Source organism: Haemorhous mexicanus, chromosome 3 (assembly GCF_027477595.1).
Source record: "Haemorhous mexicanus isolate bHaeMex1 chromosome 3, bHaeMex1.pri, whole genome shotgun sequence".
NCBI lineage: Eukaryota > Metazoa > Chordata > Aves > Passeriformes > Fringillidae > Haemorhous > Haemorhous mexicanus.
Genome location: NC_082343.1, coordinates 72,596,850 through 72,624,513, shown reverse-complemented (window position 1 = coordinate 72,624,513; position 27,664 = coordinate 72,596,850). Strand labels below are relative to the sequence as shown.

Sequence of the window (27,664 nt, the reverse complement as noted above, 5' to 3'; positions counted from 1 at the left end):
AGTGTTTAATTTTTAAGTAAAGACTTTATAAAATTAGTACTAATTTTTTTCCCCAGGTATTAAGCTTTTTTAAAAGCCCAATATTTATAGTAAAAATATAAATGGATCAATTAGTTTATATTATTATTAATTTTCATGTTTCACAACTGTAATGTTTTTTATTACTGACCTCAGGAAAAAAAAGACTGTAAACAGGATGTGTTATCTTTGACTTCGTTTCAAGAAGGGCTCGCTCCTTTCTCTGTATACTTTGCTGTAATTCTTGCCACTCCTGTCAAAGATAAGGTTAAAGAATTACTGTGCACTAACCATTTTTTGAATTAAAAAGACAGAAAATGGTCCATGAAAATAGTACATGTGACTAGTTCTCATGCAATACTAAACATTATAAAGAGAAAAGGCAGATCTGTGGGGTTTGCACACATTCTTCAAAACTCAATTCTACAATACTACGTCTAAACACTCTCTACCTCAGCCATAGGAGTCTTGATTACAAGTTTGATGATTCCTTTCCCATCAGAAGCCTAATCTCACCCTGTACAGTTCATTCAGCTGTCACTCAAGCCTTTTATTGTAAGGCTTATGGTGCAGAAATCATCTACCACCACAATGTTTCACTCTCTGTTACACTATTACCGTTTCAGACACATAATCAGACAATTACTAGCATTTAATAAGCAACTGTACAAGTTTTTTCAACTACTGCATGCTTAGTATGCACTTTGCAGCATGCAACAGCCACTGCCTGTAAAGAACACATTTCAAAGAAGAGACTTTAAGTCACAAATCTGCAGCAGATAGTAATCAAATTAAGCTGAAAGAAATATTTTTTCTCCTGAAGTTTAGCCATTTTCTCATGTCATTTCTACGTTTTCTGACCATGCTGAAAAGACTCTCCGCTACTCATTCTGGAACAAACTTGCAATGACAAAGCTCTTATACCAGAATGAGGTCTGAAAACCTCTGGAGAACCAGTATTACTCCTTCATCCTAGTGTTGACTAGCCTGAGGGGATGCTAGAGGATTAAAATGCATTTTCTCTCAACCCCAGAGGCAACATCACCCTTCAAGAAAAAGTAAGGCTTACAGCTTCATCATCTTTGTTTTGCTTCTCGTCTTGTTCTCTGTCAGAGTCTCTGTCACTTCCATCATCTTTTTCACTTTGAGAGTCCCTGTTTGTTTCTTCTTCTTCAGATTCACTTCCTTTATCAGAGACCTCCTCCTCCTCTTCCTTCACAACAACTTCCTAATGGGAAAGAAAAACAAAAACCCAACACCTCTAACTTAGTTTGTCTGCATTACTGTAGTATACAGAATTCACAGCGCCTGCCTTAAGGTTGGGCCGCACAATCTATGCGCCTCTTGTGTCACAGAGTTCTGTCTACAGTGAACATTAATCCTTTCCACCTCACTCACTAAGAGGAGGACAGAAGTCATTTTCCTTCTCCATAAGGCTCTCCCAACAGGAATAGGAAAAAACAGTATTTGATTTCCAGACTGGATGTCCCATCTCTGCAAGTGTTCAGCGCCAGACTGGGTGGGGCCCTGGGCAAACTCATCTAGCAAGTGGCATCCCTGCCCACAGGAGAGGGGTTGGAACTAAATGCTCTTTAAGCCAAATGACCTTTCAACCCAAACCATTCTATGACTCTGGGACAGCATTTCATAAAGTCTTAAGAAAATTACAGAGAACTTAAAAAAGTACCTACAAGATAGACCAAGAGGTGGAGAAAACACCATGCAGTGGGAGCATAAAGTTTCTAAAGCTACTTAATTTACCAGAACAAAGTTTCATTTCAGTTTTCATCTTTAAAGAAAAAGTAGAAGTTACAGAACAATTCACCTCCAAGAAGGCAGCATAACAAGAACAAATAGTAAGAAGAGACTATGAAGCCACATTTTTAAAACATTCGAGGAGAACTTTCAGTGGCCAATGCAAACATTACCATGGTGGTTCCCTGATTACTTCACTAGTAATTGTTAAACGTAGAGAAAACAACTGATATTTTAGAAGACACACTTCACAAAAGCATAAACTGAAACAGAAGAGACAGATACAAAACCCTCCATCAGACTACAAGTGATAAACTGAATAAAATTATAAATATCATTGAATCTATGAGCTACCCCATTAGCTTGTTTTTGCTTCTGCTGTTTCTGTGGTGGCAATGAAGGTGGCACAGGTTTCTTTTTCAATGGCTTCTTTTTCTTTGATTTTGAAGCTTTCTTGGTTCCTTTATTCTTTTGTTGCCATCCTTTGCTCTTAGCTTTGCTGGCATCTCCTTGCTGCAGGAAAGCAGTATTAAAATATTTATTCTGTTCATAAAATTTCAGTCATCCAACTCTACTTTAAGCGTTTTAAGCTGAAAACCAAAATTACAAAGCACAGTTCAAAGGACACTTCAGTAGGCATTTCTGGAAAAAATGCTTGAGAAGTGCACAATTAGCAATTCAAGATCAGAAAGAAAGTTCTCCTTAATTAAAAGGAACATTCACTCTTCACTTACCCCATCTTCTGCTGGTTGCTCTTCTGCTGCACATATAGACTGTTCCTTTTCAAACACTTCCTGGTTAGAGAAAAATGTGAAAACTACTAATGCCTCTCTGTACCAAGAGCAAATTATTATTTCATATTTGAACTTAGACTAAATCACCTTAATCAGGTCTGAATATTTTACTCATGGCAAATTCTTTTATCAGTGACAGACACAACAGAGGATTAACAGATCAAAATTAAACACTAGTTCAAACATTTGGTCTCAGATTTTTCCATCACTTGTATTATAAAGAAGTTTAATAGCAACATGTCACCTTGTTCCAAAGAATCTACTTGTTTTATAAAGCACAGAAATCCTAGATCACAAAAGCAAGCAGTAGTAAAATGCTAATTCTCCTCCAGTTGTCAGAGCATTAAAAACTTCAACAGCTGCTCTGCTACTCAGGGACACAGAACAACAAATCAAACCAGAAATGTGAAATGTTAAGACATAACACAATGTTAATATACTGTAGACTGAGACACCTCTCTGTAAATGGATTTTTTAATGGCATTTCTTTCTTCAAAATATACTATATGCCATTAAAAAAAACCCACCCAAACAAAACAGTCACAAGGAGCTGTGGTATATAAAGACTGCAAATAGGAAATACCACCACAAAAGACATGCATCATACAAAAGGCTAGCTCTTGTTTTACAGTCATGTGTTTCTATGCCAGACTGCCTAGTGGAGGTCACACAGGAAACATCTTAAACAAATCTTCTATATGATGTTAGACATTTTAGTTTCTAAGCACAGTTCAACATCCTCATAATTTTCAGTTTCCTTTGCCATTTCCTTTTTGCAATTCCAGCATAGTGATGCAGTGCTTTTACTTTCTACCTACTGCACCGTCGGCTACCACAACATGAGCACATGGATCTCTCACATATACAGACCTTCTGCTGAACTGGCTTCAACAGTCTGATCTCACCTGCAATACTCAGGCTTGTGTAACTTGGAGGTGTAACTCAAACTTTCTGTTTACTTAGACAATTATGTCATTAGTACAAATGCAAAAATTGACATTGTCTTTGACATGTCAAAGCTTGTTTAGGTTCTGTGTATTAAAGTTTTTTGTTCAAATAAAGCCATTAATGCATTTTAAGCTTGAAAATAAGCACAGTTCAGAAGTTTAACTGCTAGGGTATAGTATTGTTTTGGTTATGCCACACTGTTTCCTACTCAGCAGTCCACGCTCTTCATGTGACACTGGTGTGTACCTCCTTTATATTAAGTTACGCATATTCTGCATTTCGCTGGACTGTTTCTTTCTAAAACACCCAAGAGATTTGTAACATTATGAGCCCACATAAAGCAAAATCAAACACTGTCCTGAGGACTTGAGTGAATATTTTTTTTTAGTTCAAGAACCAAGTTTCTGAATGTCTCTTTTCCTGTTGTTTACAAACCTCAGAGCAGTATCACTTGCCATGTTCTTTTACTGTTCCCTAGACAACTGCAATTGGTCAGACTGAACTTTGATTTTATTCCAGGAAAACTTTCTTATTCAGAACAAGACCATAAGGACAGATTAAGAGCACAAATTCTCAATTTCAAATCTTAACCTCACAGTTATGTTTACAAAACAACCAGCCTTTTTACTAGTGTACAACCACAGCTACCACGAAAGAACAAGTATTCTTAATACTTACTGCCATGGTCTGCCTTGTTAGTGTGACCAGAACAGTGACAAGAGAACCTACTGTGATGTTATTGCTGTCTTCATCATCCAAAACTAGTGCAAAAAGAAAAACAACACATCTATTAGACTTCTTTAAAGCCTTTTTCTCCATTAAATATTACTTCTGCTACTTCTAAATGTAGGCATTCAAATTCCAGAATTTTTAACAAAAAATAACTTTAAAGTATTATTTAATAAGTCTCTTACAACTTCAAATAGACTATCAGAATGAGAACTGGTAATTCAGCAACCTATAAAACTGCAACAATGAGTTTGAAATTTTAATTGCATGAAAGTTGGAAAATTCAAAGTTATAGCTGCTGTGGGAACCATAACCCTGTAATATTGTGCGTTATATATTAAAGTATAAAACTTCAGAAACATGAAATATCACACATGACCAGAGGGACCCTGTTATATTTGTTCTGGGAATCATAATTTTCATTTTCCTGACTTTCATATTATTAACAACTCAATTTCAATGCCACATTAACAATCATGCATTTAATTATTTTTTAAGGAGAAGGCAAAGGAAAATAAAAGAACAGCAATTATTAGTTTAACTGAAACATTGGACAAACCCCACAGGGGAGCCACTGAGGAGTTTATACCTCCAACCTATAAAATGGAGAACGTCTCAGGTAGGAGAGGAATAGAGTTTTATTCCAGTGTAGACATTTTACTTATTCCCCTCTAGTCCCTTCCTGTGAAAGCAGTTTTACTATTCACTTGTCTTAGATATATATATTTTATATAATGGCAATGCTGAGCTAAACAGAAAAGCATCTAGATGGTTTAATCCTTCACACCACACTGGAGTGCAGCTGTGTGACAAATGAAGACTACAGGCAGAAAAATGTTTGTCAAAATATGGGGAGGTACTTCAAGATTGAATTTTAAGCAGATTAACAAGATTGTATACAATCCTACGATGCAATAACATAAAATCTTCTGTTTATTTGTTTAAAAAACCAAACAAAACACCATAAATAACATTCAGAAACACCAAAATTAGCAGACATTTGCTTCCTTAACAGATATTTCTACTAACATTTGCTTCTCACAGGGGACTCCACAGAAGCCAAATTACAATCAGGCTCCCCAGACAAAGCATATCACATTTTGAATGCGATCATTGCTATCACAATGAAAACATAAACCAGAAACAAGAATAAGAACAGACTTTCAAATATCACACATTTACTATCACTGATCTTCTACAAAGAAATGGAGACCACAGAACTAATTCAGTTCCCACTGCAAAGCTGTCTAACAGGAACTGCTTACAATATACCAAATCTTCAGAGAGGGAGAGCATTATACATTCACTAAAATAAAACGTAGCTAAGCATAGTTTGTACAAATTCTGCCAGATATAAAAACTACACCAGGATTATCACAAAGGAACCCCAGAGGAACCTCACAAATGCTGAAGAAAGGAACCTGCACGCTGAAGAAAGCTGAGCATAAATTCTGGAATAAGTTTAACTGTTTAAGAGAGCTAATAAAAGTGGTATTCGAACCAAAATTCCACATTGCTCATGAAATATTAAAACCGAATGATGGAACTTCAGGTAAGCTCGTGTATGAGAAACTACTGCTGGTTTGGGAATACATGGTATGTTTCAATGTACTTTATCTCCTCAGACTGTAACTCTCATGCACAAGAACCCACCACTTCAAAGAAGTATGTAATTTCCAGATCACACAGATAGCAGTGAGGTGTGTTTCAGCATCCTCCAAAAGCTTACTGCCAGCAGACTATCAAAATGTCAGAAGAGTGACATACACAGAACAAAAGGACCTCCCACTCACCCTGTGGTTTTATATCCATAGTGACATATGGAAAGCTGCCAAGGACAGCCATAACTTCTTCATATTTCTTATCTTCTAGAAAGTGCAGTAAATTGCGACGATCTGAGCCTTTCAAACTCACCAAATCCTGAATACTTTTGATTTTATACTGAAAAAAAGAAGAAAGGAAGTCCCATGGAAGCACAGAACACAGACCACAAATCAGCTCTTCATAATACATCAGAGTCCCCACATCACTGTACTAATATATACACACCATTACATTTGTTCTTATTAAAAAAACTCACACTTTAGGAAACTAGCAAGAGTATGTTTCAAGAAACAATAAACCAAAGAGGTTGCACTCAAACCTACTAAACAGAACTGCTTTAAACACTGCTGTGTTCTTCAGTATGTCACCTCTTAGAAATGGTTCTTCATAGTTCCTTATAAAATTGTTACTTCAGCCAGGTTTTTCAGAAAGTTGAGCTAAGAAATCTTACTAATAGGGTTTTTATTTAGATAGAATACCTCAGTGCTTTCAGATTTACATTAGCAGAAACTACCAAATACAAGTTTAGGGGTTTTTTGGTACTGAACTGCCAACAAATCTAAATCCACTCCTAATATCTGCAGAGCAGCGCTAAAAGGATAAAAAACCACAAATTATTACCTACTGTTATAAATGCATGTACTTTATTAAAAACAGTTTCATGCATCCAGGTAGACTGATCATACTGCCAATCTAGAGCACTGTATTTTTGAAGAACTCAATGCATGTGATCCTGTAAAACTAGCCTTAAAAACTGGATTTTCCCCCCTCTTTCACAACAAACAGAGGTGGGATTATAACATAGCCAAATTATTTGTTTTTCACTTAGCTACAATGCTCATGTCAAAAAATACATCTGAAATTGCTTATTTTCTCATATGTTCCCTGTAGTTTAAGACTGGATTTAAAAACTAAGTCTTTAATGACACCTGTAAAAGAATCTTTTACTTTATTCAAAGGATATGACTACTTGAATATTTCATGAACAAGCATCTTCAGAGAGGATTAAAAAAATGCAATACCTAAGAATTCTTAGTCTTGGCACTAACACAGAAGCATTTAAACACCCCCTAAGGCTGTAGTTAAAGTGAAACAAAAATTCCATCAGATAAAAAGAATATTTTCAAGATTCATGCAAATTAACCACTGTAATAAAACTATCCAAAAAGTCAACAGCTTTTAGTAGAAGCAAAGGGCTGTTTTTAACTGTTTCTGGCATTCCCAGAAGATACACTAGACTCAAATGAAGAAGCAGGTTGAAATGCAGAGACAATTGGTAAAGAAACACACGCAGGTATTCAGACAAGACTATTCTTTTTCATCCTTAGTTCTACAAATCCCAACACTTACCCAACTATAGTTACATTGCAAAAGCTTTATGAGACACATTCTTTCACACAAAGGATCACAAAACCTGAAATGCCTCCCACAGTAACTGATTTTTTTTCTTTTATGAACTCCTCTGTGTAAGCTTCCAAATATATTTTCTATCAAAGTACCTTAAGAACAATGTAAAGTCAAACAAGCCTGCCCTGCCATCCCCAGAAAAAAAAGCCACAGTAGGATATTCCAGACACATTCTGGAAGAATATTAAATAGGAGATAGAAACTGTTTCTGTTGTTTCTTAGGTCGACACAGACTGATCTTTTACACTTATTTATACTTAACAGACCTCTGACCATAATTCCCACCTCCTAACTGAGAGGGATTTTTGAAAAATCAAAAGCAGACAAAAAATCCAGGAAGTATTGTATTGAGCTCCTTAAAAATAACTATATATTTATTACTTAGTTAATTCATGACCTTATTCCTTAGCCACAAATAGGTAAAAGAAGTAGCATATAGCATTTTAAGAGGTTACCAAGTGTCATTTGTATTTTTATACCTTTTTATGATTGGAAACTCTTCTCAGATTGTCCTCTTCAATGTGAGGCAGCTGTAAAAGGGGAGACTTGAACTGCTGAAGTCCCTGGACTGTCATCTGGGAAAGCTTCATACAATTTTCCAAAGATCCCAAAGATGGAGCACGGAACTCCCTTTCTTGAGGAGAATGAAACAAACAACACAATTTTTAATTTTTTTCTTCTTATACTTTCCCAATGTACACTTGCATTACAGAAAACCTTATTTCCAGTCCACCAAGCAAAAGAAAGAGACATCTTAAAATGTTCAGTATAATTAATTAGGCAGACTTTTTACTCTCACTCCAGCCACACAGACCAGCAGACATTTTCCTCCCTCTATTTAGGATGTCACAATTGAACACTAACATGGTCTGAGGGAACAACTACACAATATATCTGTGTTATTATTATAGACAAAAAATTCAGCAATTCAGTTTAAAAAAATGCAGCATCAAAACAAACTTATTTTATATTTGTATGTTTTATGTATGTGTGTGTAAAACATGTTTAGTGTATCATTTATTATAATTTATCATTAAACATTAATCTTTTACAATACATTATTTATAATATATCCATCTTGAGAAATGAACATATAGGTAGCAGCCTATCACATGCAAGAAGAAAACTATATTTATAATTGAAGCTAAGCAGAGTGCATTATATTATGTTAGAAGGCAATAAGAAGAGCTATAAAAATATCAAATGCATACCTTATTTATAAATAAACTAATTGGTTAAAAGGAGTGTCTATTTGGCTTTTCTTATAGAAATTACCTATAATTTTTTTCATATTTTAATGTACAAAAAGACCTACACTCATAATTAAAATGTTTATAAAGTAGACAAGGAGAAATAAGTCTTAGCCAGAACAGAGCAAAAGAAAACAAAAAAAAAAAAACAAAAACCCCACTTAGCAATTATTAGTCCTCATCACATCTGCAAAGAAATGAAAAAGCAGAGCAGACACAAACTGCAATAACTTTGTTTGACAACCATTCATTCATAAATAAAACTCCTCATAAACCCTGTTTAGAGAACTCATTTCAGACAACTTCTTACTTGCGGCAGATTTCTAAGCAGCTAGGAGGGCAGAGCAACTGCACATGGTAGATCACTGTTCCCTCTGCTTCAGCTGCCCCTCTGCTCTTCAAATTATCTCTTTCTTCACTAATTACACCCAGCTACAAATTACACCAGGTTATAAATATCAACAGCTATCAAATCAAATTACATGGAAGGACGTGTGACAATTATATGCAACGCAAAGAGAAGCAGAACACACAAATGGAACTACCTGGCTAGACACACAGGTAACTAAGAAAGATGTAACTTCAACTTTAAAAAAAATGTAGTAATGGAAAGATAAATGTCCCAACCAAGTAACAGTACATTTACTTTCTATCTTACTCAGCTTCCACCTCCCCTGTAATTTTTTTGGCTGCTGCTGCTAAGGAAAGTCACAGGATTTTTTTTTTTTTTTTAAGTTAAAAAAACACACTGCAGACCAAGTCAATAAAAGAATCCTAAATAATCTCTGACAAACTGTCTTTTGCAGGAAATTCACCTAGAGCTTTGAGACCACAGAGCACTAGTCAGAGTAGAAAATATTCTCTTTTTTAAAGGATTGACTCATCATCCATATGACAGTAGAAAAATATTTTAAAGTTGGAAAGTATGATCTTGGTTTCCTGAAAAGAACACAGGTCTTTATGTTCCCTGAGAGTGGACTTGAGGACAGCATAGCTTTTAACATCCCCCAAATGCTCCTACCACAAAATTAATGTCATTGCTGTACCTATTTTGACAGCTTCTGATTGTCAAATTGCGCAATACAAGATGACATTTAATGTAAGGTTATTAAACTGACCAAAAATAAAGAATCATAGACTAGTTTGCACTGACCTCAAATATCATCTAGTTCCAACCCCCTGCCTTGCGTAGGGACACCATCCACTAGACCAAGTTGCTCCAAGTTGCACTAGACCAAGCTGCTCAATCCAAACTAGCCTTGAACACTTCCAAGGATGGGGCATCCACAGCTTCTCAAGCAAGTTGTGCCAGTGTCTCCCCACCCTCACCAGCAAAGCATTTCTATCTAAAACCACCCTCTTTCAGTTTAAAACCTACACAGGACATTAAAGTAGTCAATCCCAAATTTAAATGCAAATTTTAGTTGCTTGGCAAGGACTGGCATACAACTGGGTCAAGCCACAACCCCTTTATTACACTGCAGCTTCCAACCTGAATTAAGGAATGTGCTTTGACTGGACAGCTGAACGCATGCCTAACTTCGGCAGACACTTACTGGAGCACATCCCATGTTTTTGGCAGCAAACACCTCACTTGGCAAGGCAGCTATCTACTTGTCATATTTAAGGATGATTTCAAGGAAGCCATGAAAATAATTTACATCTGCTGGCTCTCAGGTATCAGCTAAATAGCCCCAGAACAATGGATGCAAGCAAGGGATGCCACAAAGCAAAGTGCCAAGCTCGAGAAGATTCCTATCAAGTGTCTTTCTCCAAAAGACCTGATTACAAGGTAAGCATAAATTGCTGGAGACATTTTTAAGCTCCTAATAGTAACAAAAACATTTCAGAATATTTGAAAGACAGGAATGCAGCACAAACTGAGGCTTCATGTCCCACTATCAATTTAGGTTTCACAAAGTATGATTTGTCCCCAAAATATTTCTTTAGAAAGTATTAACACATGCCATTGCCTTTGTACGTTCATAGAGCTAGGACTGCTGAAAATCTATGACTAATTGGAGCATGTGATCCTTTTATGTACTGTGTCAAGGTTGATTTAAGTGAAAATTAGAACTAGCCCCAAAACCAACTGCAGTTCAGTTTTAAGTCACTTAAAATTATGGTGACAAATATAAACTTAAGCAAAGCAGTCTCTTAAAAATTTCAATACCTAAGTTCAATTTTATTCATCTTAAAAAAACACAAACAACACAAAACCAAACCAATGCCACCTTTACAAATTCCAGTTGTTTCCCAGGGCAACACAGTTCTCTCTACATGCACAGTCATCAAAAACAGGGTAAATGCACTACATTTGTTAAATAAATAGTAAGTTGTAAAAGTAGTGACTTCACTATTGACCAAAGACTGTTGGGTACCACCTTCTCTCTAACACCATGTGCTGAGAGCACTGGCATGGAAGCAAGAGGAAATGTTTGATTGCTTGGTACAAATTTCTGGCTACTGCCACTGTCAAACTTTGGAAATAATTTTAAGAAAAGCTGTTAGAGAAGTACCAGACAAGTCCTCAACTCTACCTATGACCCATACCTACTTTTTTTTCCCAAATCTAGGGAAGTAATTTCTACCGTACATAATGACAGCTATAAATTCTCTTCTGCTTTCACAAACTGATTGAGGCTGGAAGAAATAATGATAAACCCTGGAAATTATTAGTGGTAGAGGTTGTTCAGATTTGGTTTATAAATAACCATTTCATATGCTAATAGAAAATTAGTTTACACCACTGTATTTCAAAATACTGTCTCCTTTTCTTTTAATTTAAGTTAAAATCTAAAGTTCTGGGAACTTGAAAGCAATTTATTAAGAACAATGCATCTATAAATATTTATTTTACAGTCAAATTAAGAAAGTATCTCTGTGTATATTCAGAACTAAAGGAAAAGAATACAGCTACCTGAAGGACATTTCGGTTGCAAAGTATATAATGCCCTCTGTTCAGTATCTTATTTCAGCTTTTACAAGAACTATTGGTGTTTCTCACTTTTCAAAGACTTCCAGTTCTGTTGCATAAAAAAAGTTTCTGCCTGTGTTATTTTGGTTTCATTTTGCACAAGAGAAAACAACTATTTGCTAGCTGACTAATATATAGGCCATCTAAAAATGTATTTTTCAGAGCTTTGAAGTATTTTACAGTATCACAGAGGTTCAGGTATGTTTTATAAAACACTATCCAAATTTAAAGAAAAAATAATCTAAGCTAGCACACAACATCCTTACCTGCTCACATCCCCTCTCACACTTTAATTTGTTATGGAGCACAATTTCCAGCACCACTTGCAATAGTTCTGGGAAATATCTTCCCCAAAACCATTCTTACTAGGAGGCTATCAATGCTTATTAAAGGAGTTTTGGTCTAGTGAAAATCAACCAGTAAGTATTGTTTGATAGCAAAAAAATGGTGACCAGTTTGACATAAAAAAATGCCTTGACTATGTTTGGTGTAAAAAAGGAGTGATATAAAAGTGTTTGCTTCCTTACACTGCAAAGAACCATCTTCTGAGTAACTGCCTGTTTACAGTGGAAAAAAATGCTTAAATATTGTATTTCAATTAAAATATCATTTCTATGGCAAGACACACAGCTAAGCATCTGTCCCTACAACTTCAGAATAAAACTACATAGCAGGTAAAGAGCATAGAATTCTGATATGGAGAAATATGAACAAATAATGGCAAAGAAATGATCTAAAAAACAAGACGCACTCATAACAGGAGAGAAAAATTGTTGAAGTGCAAATGAAAAGAACACAAGTCTTATACTAAATGCTTTGCTACTGAAAATGAACCACATCTTCAAGAAAAGGTTTTCAATTGCAGTTAAGGAGAAACTTTAATTGCAAAAATTACAAGCTGGACACACACACTCAGGATTTCAGAGCAGAGCTTGGCAGCAGCAGCATTTCAATCCTCAAAACAGACAACTCTCTCATTACAAAAAGAGCAGCAGTGCATTTAGGCATTTCTAAATATCACAGGTTAAGTCTTCCACAAGAACCAAAGACTTTATGAAGTATCACAGTGAAGAACATATTTACTGGTTTTAATTACACAGTTTTTTTTCTTACCTTCCCTGCTTCGAGCCATTATTATTAGTTGGCAGATCACATTAATCATTTCTTGAAGTAGTGCAGGACTCTTCTTAAGGATAAACTGCTGATCTGCAAGATACAACTGGCTGCAATTATGCTATATACTTTCAGGAAAAACAATCAGTTTACATGAACTGCACCATTTAATGGCCTGGTCTTCACTGCTATTCATTCTTGTATTACCAAAAATGCCACTTCATTCTTACTGACATATCCATCTGTAATATTCCTTAAAAAACTAGGAAAATGAAAGTGCTAAGAGGAAACAAATTTTGTATACCAGCTTCTACACCAAATGACAAAATATTTATTAGATCCATCTAAAAAGAAGCAACAGGATGATACAATTTACTAGTTATATTAAAAGTCACATTAATTCTTTAGGTAATCACAAATTAAAACTAGGATTTTTAACTTTAGGTGAAACACCAGTTTTGCAAAAAACATTATTTGGAACATATAAAATTTTTTTGAATGCAATACTGTGAAGTTTTAAGTACAAACAGTAACTAAGGAAAAGAAATACGAGATATTTTCATGACTTTTTAAAACTGATTATTTTTCTTTTGAAAGGAACTGAAAAATCTGAAGCAAAGAATTTTCCCTGATTTGCTGGTTTGTGTTTTAATTTTTTTATTTCCATTAAAATGTAGAACATCTCAACTTTGTTGGCCAGCCTAGAACTATGGCTTTCATGGATGAAAGCTAAGAAATACATTTAGAAACATTTCAGTTTCAATATTTAAAAGTATTAAAAATTCCAAAACACACACCAAAGCTAACAGGTAACTGATATTTAAAGTTCTTATCTTGTCATCTTTACTTCACATACTGGGCTAAAAACCTCCAAAAATAAATACATATGGAAATGCTACAGAGAGCAGCATTATGCTGATCTTGGACTTCTTTGCTCTGAAAAGCAAATATACTTCATGTTTAACTTTTTATTCTATTACAAAAATCAAAAACAATTTATCCAAGCCATATTTGCAGCCAAAAGCCTTAAAGAGTAAAATATCAGTATCGCAGGGCTGTCAGGAGAGTGAAGAAATGCTAAGTAAATGCTCTAAAGGGTCATTAAAGTTGAAAAATTAAACAGCTTGCATAGAGACTATTGAGTAGAGATCCATTCTTGTCCTCTTTCTAGGACAAGAATCAAAAGTACTGTAGCATTCAGCAATGCTTGCATCATAATAATAATGCAGCATCTTGCTCTGTTTCCAGTAATATCCGACTAGGAGAGAAGCCATTACCTTCTTCAAGGACCTCAGGAACTTGCATCCGGGCAAGATGGGTCAACAGCAGAACTCTGGCTTTCAGACTGTAAGGATAGGTGAGAGGAGGCTCATTCTTCTTTAAATTTATGCCACCAATTTCTCTGATTAGCTAAAATGAAACAGTTAAACAGCTATTTTATTGCAAAATACAAGCAAATACAGGAGAAGAGTTCACAAGGGGAAAAAAAGCATGTTCACAAAAGCAAGAGTTGAAGTAACTTTTCCTTGGAAATTTCTGCAGAGATGAACATTAGCCATTTTTATTCAAAACTCAGCTCAAAAAAGTTTAGATGTGTCTTTATAAATCTTTTTTCAATGTGCAAACGGGTGGGTTGTAAAGATTTGCATGCAATAAACTTGTCTTATGTAGTATTAAGTAAATTTGTATTGACAGATAAATATTTTTAATATCTGATTTTATTGCTAAGGTTTACTAGATTCCACCATATTTCTAAGGCACTGAACTTAATATGCACAAGCAACAAGCAACAGCATCACCTTGAGACCTTTCCCCCATCTAAGACACAGCAAACTTCCCTAGGAATAATTTCAGGTAAAACAGGAAGGAGGCTTACAAGCCTGAAATCCCTGGTAGGCTGAAGACCAAGTATTTTAACTTCTTTATAAACCACACCATCTTGAAAAAAGCATGGTGTTCTTTACTCAGGATGACCTTTCCTGTTCCCCACAGGACCAAGACCCACAGTTCAACCAGGTCTGAGTAACAGTAGCTCAGGTAAAGTACCATTAGTACATGGCCCAGAAGCTTCACTTTTTAAGCTCAAAAATTCCAAAATCTTTAGACAAAAAGAGAACTTTGGGTATCAAAAGCTAAGCTACACCAACCAGTCTTCCCCCACACTTGAAAAAAAGATCTTCTCACTCTGTGCTTATAAGAAACGTGTAAGAAGCTTCTTATAAGCACCCCTGGTCTAACCCCGGATCTAGAGCAGTAAAACTTAGAAAAGAGAATTTGTGAAAAATGGGAACATTGATCATGGCCCCAAAAGCAGTAGCAGAAATTATTAGCAATACCCTTCTGTGTTGATGTTTCAGTGAATTGTTCTGCCATATAGTCAGAAAAAAACACAGATGACACTGAGTACCGGACCTTTAGAAAGGGAACAAAATCTGTCATAAAATGCAAAGTCATGCACTTGCATACTAAAAGAACAGCAGCTCGAAGATGGGAACCTGCTAGCTGGAAAACAGAGATACCTAAGATGGGGAAATTCTGAAAACTTACTCATCCCACTCTAGTTGTACTAAACACCATATAAAACAGCTGTGGAAAAGAGTATGCTGAAAGTCATTCCCTGCAGAAATACAGGAACAGTGGTGCCACCAACTAAGGCACTGTTAAGACGTAACAGTATACTGTGGACAATTCTAAGCAGATAAAAAAAAATGTAAAATTTAGAAATCTATCAACTGGGAGCAGTACCCTGTTCAGTACACAGCAGGAGGAGCAAAATGAGCCTTTTGGAAAAGAGAGGAATGAAAGACAGCAGTTTTTCTAGTTTTGCAAAACAAAGACAAAAAGATGACTAATGGGCTATTGCTTGTGTCTACAGATGCATAAGGATGTACACAGCACGAATAGTGCTGATAAAAACCAGAACAGTGATGATAAAAACCAAGGATACAAATTGGTCACAAACAAGACTCCGAATCGCTAGAACAGCAAGTTCTGGAACAGCTTCTCAGCAGGATATGGTTACAGAAGGCTTGACTGCTTTTTAAATAATGAATGATTAAATGTAAAAGGCCTTGCAGAATGCCAATGCTGGCAACAGCATGAGTGAAGAACCATTGATCAAAGTCTTTTCCAGCCTTTTGCTCTCACTGCTGAAAAACCCCACTTTATTGCAATTCTATCTTTTACTCAAAGTCCACAACATGATAAAGAATTTGCAAAAGAGACAAAGACAATTAAGCAAAAGAAAATAGACTGACTCTTACATTTAGGTCATGTTTAAAACATGAAAACTCAACTGTGTGCATGCAAAGGTTAAATCTGTGAGACTATTTCCCCCTCTTTTTGCCAACTCAAAACATTTTTATTGAAGCATTTTATATACTGTGTTTTAAACTTCTTAAATCAAAGCATTAGTTTCTGATAAGACTTTGTAATACTCTGCTAGTAAAAATTATTTGCCACAGAATGCATTTACGGCATCTCTGATGTCATTGGAAACACTGAATGGAAATGAATATAAAAGGCAATCAGAGGGGAATAGATATGCATGGAAGAATTTTCACGTATTTAAAGACATTACTAATTCAGACATCAGATAATAATTTTATTTTACTGGTAATGCACTCAACCAGATTTGTGTTAACAATTTAAAAGAATATCAAATGGTGATCACCTCCATATGTCAATTCTCAAAATTTTTAAGGATCAACACTCACAACTTCCTATTTACTTTACCCCTCCCCAAAAGATCAATACAGCAGCCTATATACTAAACCAATTCAATTTAAAATAAGCATTAGCACTATTATTGCTATCTTTTCTTTTAAAAAAGTTTAAATCGAGTCTAGCTTCTAACTCCTATTTCTGAAGGGATACAGTTGCCTCACTACAAAGTTAATGCCTGAAGAACTTGAATTATGCCAGCTGGTCACCCAGAAGCATCACCTCCCTCTTCCCTTCAAGGAGTCAGCTAAAACACCTCTGGACATGACTGACCTGAGGTATCTGGATGTTGTCCGCTGGTCTGCTTGTTGCATCTTTGTTGTACTGAGGATCAAATTCAGATGCCCCTGCTAAAACCATGATAAGCCCTGCAAAGATAATTGGAGTCAGACAAAAAAAAGGTCAACATCCTAAGCCACCAACCGATTTCTTCAGGACCTTCAGCCATAAAACTCATTCCCGTTCCTCCCCCAACAACCATGAATATCCATGTCCTCTACTTAATGGATCAGTTACTACTGCCACAGGGCAAAGGAGGCAGGAATCAATGTCTGGCACAAACCGAGAGATGATTCAAGGCTCAATTTTGCAAGGTACGAAGTCCAGCATTTGACAGTTAATGTCTTGAAAAAAATATAATTAGACTTCATTAGGACTAGCAGACATCACTGCACAGCAGTTTGACTACTTCTGCATGCTGACAGAACCACTCCTCTCACCAGCCCATGTGCCTGCAGCAGTACCACAACGTGTATGGAAGAGGGAGGCAGGAAGGATAAAATTTCAGCTCCATTTTCTGCTCAGTCAGCATTGAAAATTCACCAAAAAATTATTAGAATTATGAGAAAAGCAGTCCAATAAATAATCCTACAAACAAATTGCACAAAGATGATGGACCACTCTTTTCTTAATGTGATTAGGAAAATCCATATTACCACAAAACATTCTGTAGAGTAATTAAAATGAAAGCCCTAGACAACTGGATATTTTAGTCCCACTGTGAGCTTCCTGCTCATGAACATACCAGACCCCTCAGCCAGAGACAATCAGAGAGAGCTCACACAATCATTTGCTCCAGTTAATATAACTTTTTCAGCAGTAGTTACTCAAGCTTCCTTCTTATATTTTGAGCAAGTGCACTTACAAGCAAGTTAGTTATTTTTGCCTACCTGCAGTGCCCAGAGAATTCAAACTAGTAACAATGAGTCAAGTTCCCTGAGCATCAATTTTCATTTCCTTGCTAAATTACCTATTCTCTTCTTCAGCACAGCATATTGAAGACTTTCAGATGACTATAAATATCTTCCCATTATTTAAGATCAACAACTGAAAATCTCCACAAAAAGAGATTCTGAAAGTTTGTTTGTCCTGAAGCTTGAAAAAATACTTTAAAACAAGGCAAGTCATGCAGATTTATCTCATCATTTTCCTAGCCTGGTTTGATTGTATTTGCTGACACTCATATACCACACTGCAGTGGAATTCACAACCAAGCAAAAGCCTTACCTGATCACTGTGTGGTTTGTCTAAGCCACCTCAGCTGCACCTCAGTTTTCAGTCAGACTGCACAACAGACCTCAGTAGAAAAAACTGACCTGCCTCTGATCCTGGAACTACCTAAAAGTTTTACATCCTTAAGTAAGGCCACTTAAACCTAAAGTTCATTTTTTAATCAATCTTTAGGAGGGACAAGGAAAGCCTTGAAGCTGGGTTATGAGCGAGGTTCAATATGAAACAAATTACTGTTAAGAACAAGTCTGAAAAAAGAAAGTGATCTCCCTAAACTTTCAAAGTCTCACCTACTCACTCTTTTCTCACCTAGCTGGAGATAGGAAAAAGCATATGAGTATGACAAAAGAGTACAAAACAGTCTGAACTAATCCCACACCCAAACCCATGTGTCCTGTGAATAAAAGGGTGACATCTTTGCATACACCTTTGCATTCCCTACACCATTTGGATGACCTGCAAAGCATTTCTGCTCTGTAGGACAAGGATGGATCAAGAGCAGATTTCAGCAATCTTCCAGCAAATTTAAAGCTGAAAAACAGTGCAATTCAAAGGAGTAAGAAAATATACTTATGAACCCTTTTTTAGAAAGTTTTGGGGGTTTCTCTATTCTGTTTTTCAATTGCTCTAAGCGTGCAATCTAGTTAAATCCTATCTAGAACTAAGTAGTACTGTGCCAATTCTTGCTCATTCCAGCCCCCAAACCGTAAGACACAATTTTGCAGCAACAAAGTACACCTACAGTTTTGCCCAAAAAAATGGGTGGGGGATCCTTTAAAATCAGGGAGTAGACAAGAAAAGGAAGTACATTGAAAGCTACAAGCAAGTAACAACATAAAATTGATAGCAATTTTTAAACAGAAATTTAGCTCTCTATTCTAACATCTAAAAACAAGAAATGCTGTCGCATTCTTTATGCACACAAAAATTTTATGAAGCTCCTAAAAATTCCAAAGCCTTTTTTTTACACAAACAGAAGAAAACACACAGAGGTTGGCTCCTACTGGCAACTGAGGCTACAGGCAAGTCAGCACGTTTTTCCCAACATACCCTTTTTCTTTCTTTTTTTTTTTCATGTATAGATAGACATAAATATAGATCTATACACTTCCCTCTCCCAGACATTTACTTTTTACCTGCAACAGAATTAAGTTTTAAAAACATTCTAAAGGAACCAGCAGCATTGCTTTAACCTAATTAAGGCCTATAAAATAGAAGTATTTTAATGTCAGCAGACTGACACTTCCAGAGGAACACATCTACAGTTCAAGATGCCTTTTACTTACGTTTCATGTCCATGTTCCGGGTTTTATAGACAAAATATGTATATATTTGAGTTGTCCGAATGAGAATCTGATCTCCGCTGTATCGTATTGATCGGTACCACCAGGAACCCTGAAATATTCAACAGAGCAGACTGGTGTCAGCTACAAGGAAGCATCAAAACAGCCATACTGCATGACCTCGTGTCTGTCAACGACCAGGTAACTCAGCCCAACTGATACAACGTATGTTGAGGTGAACTGAATTTCAAAAAGGAGAGGGGAACAAAAATGTATTTGTTGACACAAACTTTAAAAGCACACTGATAAATTCATCTGAGAGAATCCAATGTTAAACATTTTTAAATGACCTCTAGCCTAGAGACATTTTCCCCAGCACATACACCTGCACACATATACACTGCTTGGTTTATTTCTGGTGTTGTTTTAATAAATCCACTAAACAGAGAATTCACTTGATTTACCACTAGCTATACATGATGTGGTAACTCCCTACAGTGCAACTCAGCATTCAAATCTAGTTTAGGCAGGCCAAGACCAAACCAAGAGCAAAGAGATTTCTTTCACTATGAGAACATTTGCAAAACTGTGATTTAAGTCACCTGACCACAAAATGCTTTTCAGAAGAGGAATCTGGAGGTGGCATGGGGCCCTCACTGTAAATTTCCAGAATTAAGCCATACACCTTCAGGTTGACAGAAGAAGAGCAACACTCGGATAATTGCCTAATTAGCATTACACCAGTGACTCAAATTACAGAACTCACTCTACAGTGGTTGTACCCTCTAAAATATTTTCAGAAAAATGGTGTGCTGGGTTATAAACTGCAATCTGTTCATTAAACTCCTCCCTGAAAGCAAAGCTCATTAACCATAAGAAAACACATTGAAGATACTCCTCTATCTACTGTGAAATTTACTATCAGTGACGAGCAACAGGCAGCAGTAAAGAAGTTAAGTGATGCTTACTACTATTAGTTTCATAATATCCCCCACTATGGAAAGAATTCTGCAATCTACTTAATTATTTGGGAAATACTCCAGGAGTGGCTCCAACAAATTTTAAATAAATTAGGTTTTGATTCATCTGTGAATAGATGAATGCTGACACAGTATATTACACAGCTTTCTACAATGTTTTTCTGCATAAAAAATTAATTATAATCCCACAGCTATCAAATATTTGTACAAGTATTGGAAGAAAAACATACCTAGCCAGTCCAAACCTACATGAAAAAGGCTGCCCTAACTGCTTCTGCAGATACAGCTCCTGTCTCCTGCCTCATGTACTGGACATTATTTAGGTCAGTGGAAGCCTGGAAAGAACTACTTATCAGTATTGGTCTTTTTCATTAATCTGGATTCAAAGGGTGGAAGTAGCCTTACTCTATTTTAGATGCCCATCAAACATGGAATGACTACACTGCAGTTAAGTTTGCCTTCTTTATTGATTCGTGAAAGAGAAACAGACCCATTAAAGGCATGAATTATCCTGTATGACTACTTTCAAATGAAATGATAAAATAACTTGCTCTATAAAAATGACTATTCCTCTTCACTGATTTATAAAAGAAATTTAGAGTGACAAGTCTGAACATACAAGTCTACATCTGGTATGGGGCAAGAAGAGGCAGAACATTTTTTCTGTGCTCAGAACATTTGAAAACAACAGCAAGGTTGTTTTCCTTTCACTTGAGCTATGATAAACTTGGTGTAAATCACTAAAAGTACCTGTATACAAAAAAGCACCAACTGAATCCTAAAAGGAAAGGCATGAAAAAATTTTGCATCCTGGACTTTAGACCTTTTTATTCAACCATTTGTTGAAGTCATCATATTTAATCTTCCAAACTAAATTTTCAATTACACAGAAAGATTGAAAGGGAAGGAATAATGTCTCTCTGAGTCTCTGCACACACTAGATACAAGCAGCTGCCAAGACCTCAGGACACTTTTTCAAATGAAAATCTTCTTTTCAAGAACATGAGGGCCTTTTGGTGTCAGTTTTCTGAATCTTGCTTCATGCCACACCCTGAATGCACAATTACTGGGTAAAAAAATTTGTTCAAAAGCAATACTTTAGGGCAAACCCAAACCCTGAAATAACACTTACCTACCAATTGATTTCTCACACAATGGAATGTCAAGGGCAGACATATCATGTTGTACAGAAGATCAATAAAAACTGAAGTTATTTAAACAAAGGCAGGTAGGAAAAACCTAATCAACCACCTGCTTCACCAGCAGTAATCATTCTAGCACCACCAGCTTTACTATAACACCACTGAATATCCTCTTGAGCTCATCACCTCAATAATTTTCTTGAGAAAGAAACTGCAAGACAAATTACATAACTTAATAATTCTTGTGATAGCCAGTATTTTCCCTGGAGTCTCCTCTCTATCATGGCACTGCATTTTTCTGTAAACTCTACAGCAGCTACACTTTTTTCACAATAAAACACCACCTTTTAAAAAACAGCTCACTTGCACTCTCCATGAAAGGTAAGAATGAGAACTCTTAGACAGCTTTGTTTACAACTTGCTTACAGAGAGGAGAATATCAGGTACTACTTACCACAACAACTGGAAGAATAACCATAAATGCTAATCCATATACAAACAACACCTACAGAAAAAATACAAAACATACTTTATTAGATACTGTGGCTACTTAATACCACTCTTGTTTAATCTTTATTCTAAAATAGTCAAGCAGTACTTGACTATTTATTCTAAAATAGTCAAGCTTACTAAAACTTATCACAAGCTTATTGCATAACAGTGTAATTATTTCTGAAGAGCAACTTACAAGTAATATAACTAGGTATGGCTTAAATAAGGAGTGTCAGTTTAGTGTGATTCACATATGAATCAGTTTAAATGATTCACACACTGTCACAGGTCAGCTTCTTTAATAAATAAAAAGTTGGCAGCAAGACTGTGATGCAGTGGACAGACGATCAAAAGAAATAAGGTGGTTAAGAAAAACACCTTGCAGCCACAAGTACAACAGGAAGAACATTTAGATACTGTGTGATTAGAGCATCACTAGCAAACCAAATGGAACTAGAGAAGCCCAGCACGCAGCTCTAACTGTGTTTCCTTGCAAGAGCAAACACACTCTGTATCGGGGGGGCCACAGGAGAACCTCATTGTCATTGGAATGAGATCCATCCAAACATATTCATACTTTACTCTCAAAGGTTAGATTTAAGCTACTCTAACACTCACGACTCCTGAAATTTGCTTCAAAGACGTGCACTTGGACAAAAGTATGAATGTGTTTTGACTAAAAATGTGCAGTATTAACCATTAAATGGTTTTTTTTCCCAAAACACTTGAAAGTTCACCTTAAATTCTTGAGCTAAGTAAGCTGACTTACCAAAATTGAATTTTTCTGATCCACAATCCAAGCTGGCAAAGCTATACCAAAGCTTGTCGCTGTAGGATGAAAGAAAATAAGTTCACTATAAAATACTGAGAAACACTTTTAAAGTCACATTATGTCTGAAAAAAAAAAAAAACAAAACCACCAACCCACAAAAAACTCACTCATGTTTATTACTTCAATCAGCAAAATTTTAACAAATACAGCCAAATCAAGCAACAAATTAGAAATATGCCAAGTATGCAATAACAGGACTTAAATCCAACACCTGAAATACCAAATATTTTAGCCTAAAATACTGCAGTGAAATAGGCAAGATTTATTCATATATATTTTTTTTAATTGAAAGATTTGTGAGTTTTGCATTGCAGAGTTTTCAGCAGTTTAAATAAATATAGTTAAGTTAAGCAAATGAACTGTAAGAAAATGGTCTGAGCAAATTACTTCTATGGGTAGTTCTATTGGTTTGTCCCTCTAGAACAAGTTTCTAAGCTGCAAACTGTGAACACAAAACCCTCTGTCAGCTTAAATTTCTGTGACTGGTAAGAAAGAAGGAGGAACACTCTTCAATTCAAAAGAAGCTGGACTACAGAAAACAGAAGACGTGATTCTCTAACATCTCCAGTATACAGATCTGAATAGAGAGTAGCATAAAATAGCTTTTCAGACACAGGTGGTAATAAATTGAATTTTGCAAACACTATCTATCCCAGTACTAAGAGTTCCATGAAACCAGTGGGGGAAAGAAAAGAAATTAAGACTTTATCTATTTCTAGGACTTTAAAAGAAAAACAACACGTTTTCCTTAGTACTAGCATTTATCCATGAGGAGCAATGCCTTAAATAAGGACGGGCTAGGATCCCTCTGTAGTTAGGCCCTACACTGATGCCATCTCCAACAGACTGTGACAGCCATCAATTCAGATAAACAGCTGTTATCCACAAGCCTAAGGTGACTTCTCTAAGTTGAAAATTACTATTCCTTGAGTCCCCAGTCAAATATCTGAATAGCCTGACCAGCCCTCAGCCTTAGGAGTTCAACCAGATGATACCCAGTGAATTTACCACATTAAGTTACAGGAAATGTCTTGCTCTGGAGAAGGAAGATCTCCAGACTCTAACCTGTTAATGATTATGGATTTTTTTAAGAATCTACTAAAAATCTGTCTTTTACTGATGAAGTAAATTTCAGTTTACTACAATATTTTTGACCTTTAGGATTGTAGACTTAAATTGTTCCAGGAACAGAAGCAGTTCAGTAATAAGCTCTTTCTCTTCTGGTCTGAGGGTCTCCTTGCCCCCATTCATGCTCACTGAACTGAAGCACCAGCAAATACCAGGGGGAAATAGGCTTTAATCATAAGGCACTTTTAGTAGACTACCTTTATACTCTTCAGATCTCCCTCACCTGCTTGTAAACACTCTTTGAATGATTTTGCATTTACTTTTAGTAAAGCAGCAAGTCATGCAAATACAAAAACCCTTGTTTGCCCGCTTCTGGCCTCACACTGCCTCAGCTGGATAGAGAGGAATGCTGCTCCCTGTCCCTCTGTGCTGGGCACAGAGGGTGGGATGTACCACACTGAACTTGGTTGGGCATGTCTAACCCTAGATGTGCTTCATCTCAGCCCAGAAAATACTCCCATGAGGAGCTATATCCATCCTTTGTCTGTACAGAACTAGAAGACTAGAGTACATAGCTTGGGTACATGTTTTTACACCACAGATGTATAAATACAGAGAAGAATTACAGTAAATTAGAAAGCCCCTTACATCTTAATGTGGAACAAGGTTAGAGAATAGAGGAGAGAGAGAGAAAAGTTCAGGGACTTCTCCCTCTCTTCATATGTCTCAAACAATAACGAGAGGTCTAGAAATAAAGCAGAGAATTCTACTTCCACTGAAGTCTGAGGTAGAGTTTTCAGAAGAGCAGGAGGCTTAACACTCACAGTACAAACTGCTACCCTGCCAAAAAATCACTTCATTTTGCCCTCTGGGAATCCAAAGTCTCTTAGCTTTGTGAATACAATCACTAAGCCAACCAAGGATCTTTGTGCCTTCTCAAGTTTTGGCTGAGTTTTCTTTTGATGTCACAGCTTCAGGTCCATTCAAGGACACTGACACAACTGCCTAACTTCAAATCCTATGCCTTGTCAACACTAAGTGAGTGGCTTATGGATGTGGAAAACAATTTAGCATCCAGAAAGGTCCTAGCAAAGCTATTAAAATATACAGTACCATTTTGCTGATATTGTGAAGCATTTCTGAAGAAAGATTTTATCTGTATTTTGTAGCAAGAGGGATAGAGACCTCTTACTTGCCAAGCAAAGGAAGAACTAGAAGCTAGGAGCTGACAGAAATCTGTTATGCTATAAAACACGGTGATTAAAGAAGCTGATCCACCCCCTTAGTCCCTTAGAAATGCCTTTGTCCGACTGTGATATAGTTGGCAAAGATGTTTTTTTGAAGGAAGAGGGAAGATTTTTATTTCTTTGAAACACCAGTTCAAGGGCTATGGTTGGCTTTTTTAACTTATAAATTATTGTCCTATGTTGGGTGGATATAATTCAGAAGAAGAATTTACAGCACAGATGACAGAGTACCCTCATGTCATCCTGTAACTTCAGAATTAAGTTACAAATTCCATTTATTATTTCCAATCTGACTGTAACTCATTCTACACAGATATGTTGTATAACTTGCTTAACAAATGGCAGATTTCCATTTTGCCTGTAATGAGTATCAGCTAGAAATAAGCAACATTTTTCCTTAGTAGGCCACGTAAACAATCACAAAAGCGTTTTACAAACAATTCACACAACTGCAAGTAGGGAAAAAATTATTAAATTTCAGTCTTAAATTCATTTTGTTTGGATCACCTACTGTAAAACTTCAACACACCACCACCAGGATTATTTTCATGTAGCAACCTGCCTAGAAACAATAACCCCATGTACATCCTTTCAAAGTGTGTTTATTGCACTATGGCAAGTTGTTAATTTCTCAATATACATCTCTAGTATTTAACCATAAATACCAAGAAATGTTTAAAATCAACAAGTTTCTGATAAGCAGTATTCTATTTTTTGCTTATACCTCCATTAATATTGGCAAATCTCCCTACTTACTGAAGCTGACTAAAACAATTCTTCTCTTTTCACCATAATAAAAAGTTCAAGAAGTGTAAAGCAAACTCTTCCCTGCCTTTCCCTGCCACCACCCCCAGAGCCAGTTTCACAAGCAAAGAATTGATCACATGTGCTGCTTTAATCACAGGAGAAAGTTATTATATAAAGCTCTAACTGCTTGTGGATTGATCAGGTATTACACATCTCAATGGGCAGTGATTACAGAACCTCTGTCATTCATAATTGTTACCTTGTGGTCCATCTGGATTACCAAATTCTTCCCAGTTTTTTCGTGACTCTTCATCAGTTAAGCTAGTTACAAGAAGAGATATTAAGTTAATACAGAAGACATTTCTCTAAACCATTAACAAAAAGAAACTTTAAAATGTGGCACACTATCCTTTAGAGGTGGTTTGGAAAGCTACACAGCTTCTGGTATTTTTTTTTTTACTATGAAATCTAATAGGTTTATTAGATTCTGCTGTATTCCTCCTTGATAGACAAGTGAATTCTTTAAGGACTCTGACAGGAAATCAGACACAGAAGATGCCTATGCAGGAGATGGCACAATCACATCTCACTTTCACAACAGTGACTGCACATCCATCAGCACACAGTATTTCTTGATGTTAGGTTACAGCACAGAAAATTTTGCAAGAAAGAGGTTGAAATTTATCGTATTTGTTGGGAGGAAGGTAAATATGGAAGATTGATCAGAAGTAATCCATATCTTTATCTTATTCTAGAACTTTAGCCTTTGACAGCCTGTTTTTCATTGTTGTTGGGTTTTTTCCCCTGGAACTCCCAAGTTTCATATTTTAATACTCTCTTATTAAATAAGACACCACCTCCTAAATCTTACAGTTTCTGTGCCTGTTCAGTAATGACAGTTTTTTGGCAATTGTGTGCCACCTTGACATAACTCCTGTTACTAGAAGGAAGAATACTGCTTTAGAAAACAGAATACCTGGCTTTCACTGTATGATAGATTTTATCTCACATAAGAAACCCAGTGAAGAAGTCAGGCCTCTCCAGATCACTTCTAAGTCTCCCATTTGTTGACAAGCAGACTCACCAAATGGGCAGCTTTTATAGTCTTTCAAGACATTATGGCTAAGGAACTTCACCATCATTTACCTCACAATATACCTCTGCACAGCACATGCACAAGTGTTTGAATTATCAAACTGTAGCACCAAGTGTTTGAGTACTGGCTTGTAAGGCAAATAATTTACATGCTTCAGGAGTTCAAAAAGGCATACCAGAATTTCCAACTGAAGAGATTTTCAAAGTGATATAGATGTGTTTAAGCAAAAATATGATTTCCAAACCTCTCAAGTGAGCATGGTGTTGGTTCTCCTTCCCACCTCTTCCCAAACAGGGCTCTCCATCAGTAAGGTTAACCATACACACAACTGACTTCAAGGCAGAAATCACCACTTCCTAGGTTCCCTGATGATGTGATTGACCCAGTAAACCCCCAATAACTGAAGAAGTCTCAGAGGCAATAGGCAAGAATGACATGTTGTGACCACAGTGACTCAGCACAGCTGCTGCAGAGAAGCTAACTCCACCTCAGCACCAAGGGGACACGAAGGTGGCCTTTGTTTTACATAAAACACCTATCAACAGATGAGGGGATCAACTGGTGGTATAAACATTTCTCTTTGAGTGCATAAAAAAAACTATGAATGTCTCAAGTTTGAGACATCAGCATGAGGGGAGTAAATACCTGGCTCAGTCCACCAGAGTATAAAAACCAGACAACTAGAATTCTGTAGAGAGCAACGGGCTCCAGCTGGCTTCAAGCCACACAT

The 27,664-nt window shown here is 36.3% G+C and overlaps 1 protein-coding gene across 1 annotated transcript in view; it reads right to left on the bottom strand.

The window, feature by feature from the left end:
- SEC63 (SEC63 homolog, protein translocation regulator) overlaps positions 1-27,664 on the bottom strand; it is a 53,828-nt gene that overhangs the window by 6,412 nt on the left and 19,752 nt on the right. Inside the window, exons 5-18 of the mRNA XM_059842337.1 lie at positions 26,098-26,159; positions 22,714-22,772; positions 21,907-21,957; positions 19,334-19,442; positions 16,812-16,906; positions 14,093-14,225; positions 12,816-12,908; positions 7,955-8,109; positions 6,038-6,185; positions 4,194-4,276; positions 2,508-2,567; positions 2,128-2,286; positions 1,088-1,246; positions 170-271 (exon numbers count right to left, since the gene is read on the bottom strand). Of these exons, the coding sequence (XP_059698320.1) occupies positions 170-271; positions 1,088-1,246; positions 2,128-2,286; positions 2,508-2,567; positions 4,194-4,276; positions 6,038-6,185; positions 7,955-8,109; positions 12,816-12,908; positions 14,093-14,225; positions 16,812-16,906; positions 19,334-19,442; positions 21,907-21,957; positions 22,714-22,772; positions 26,098-26,159 (1,468 nt within the window). The remainder of the gene's footprint in view (positions 1-169; positions 272-1,087; positions 1,247-2,127; positions 2,287-2,507; positions 2,568-4,193; positions 4,277-6,037; positions 6,186-7,954; positions 8,110-12,815; positions 12,909-14,092; positions 14,226-16,811; positions 16,907-19,333; positions 19,443-21,906; positions 21,958-22,713; positions 22,773-26,097; positions 26,160-27,664) is intronic.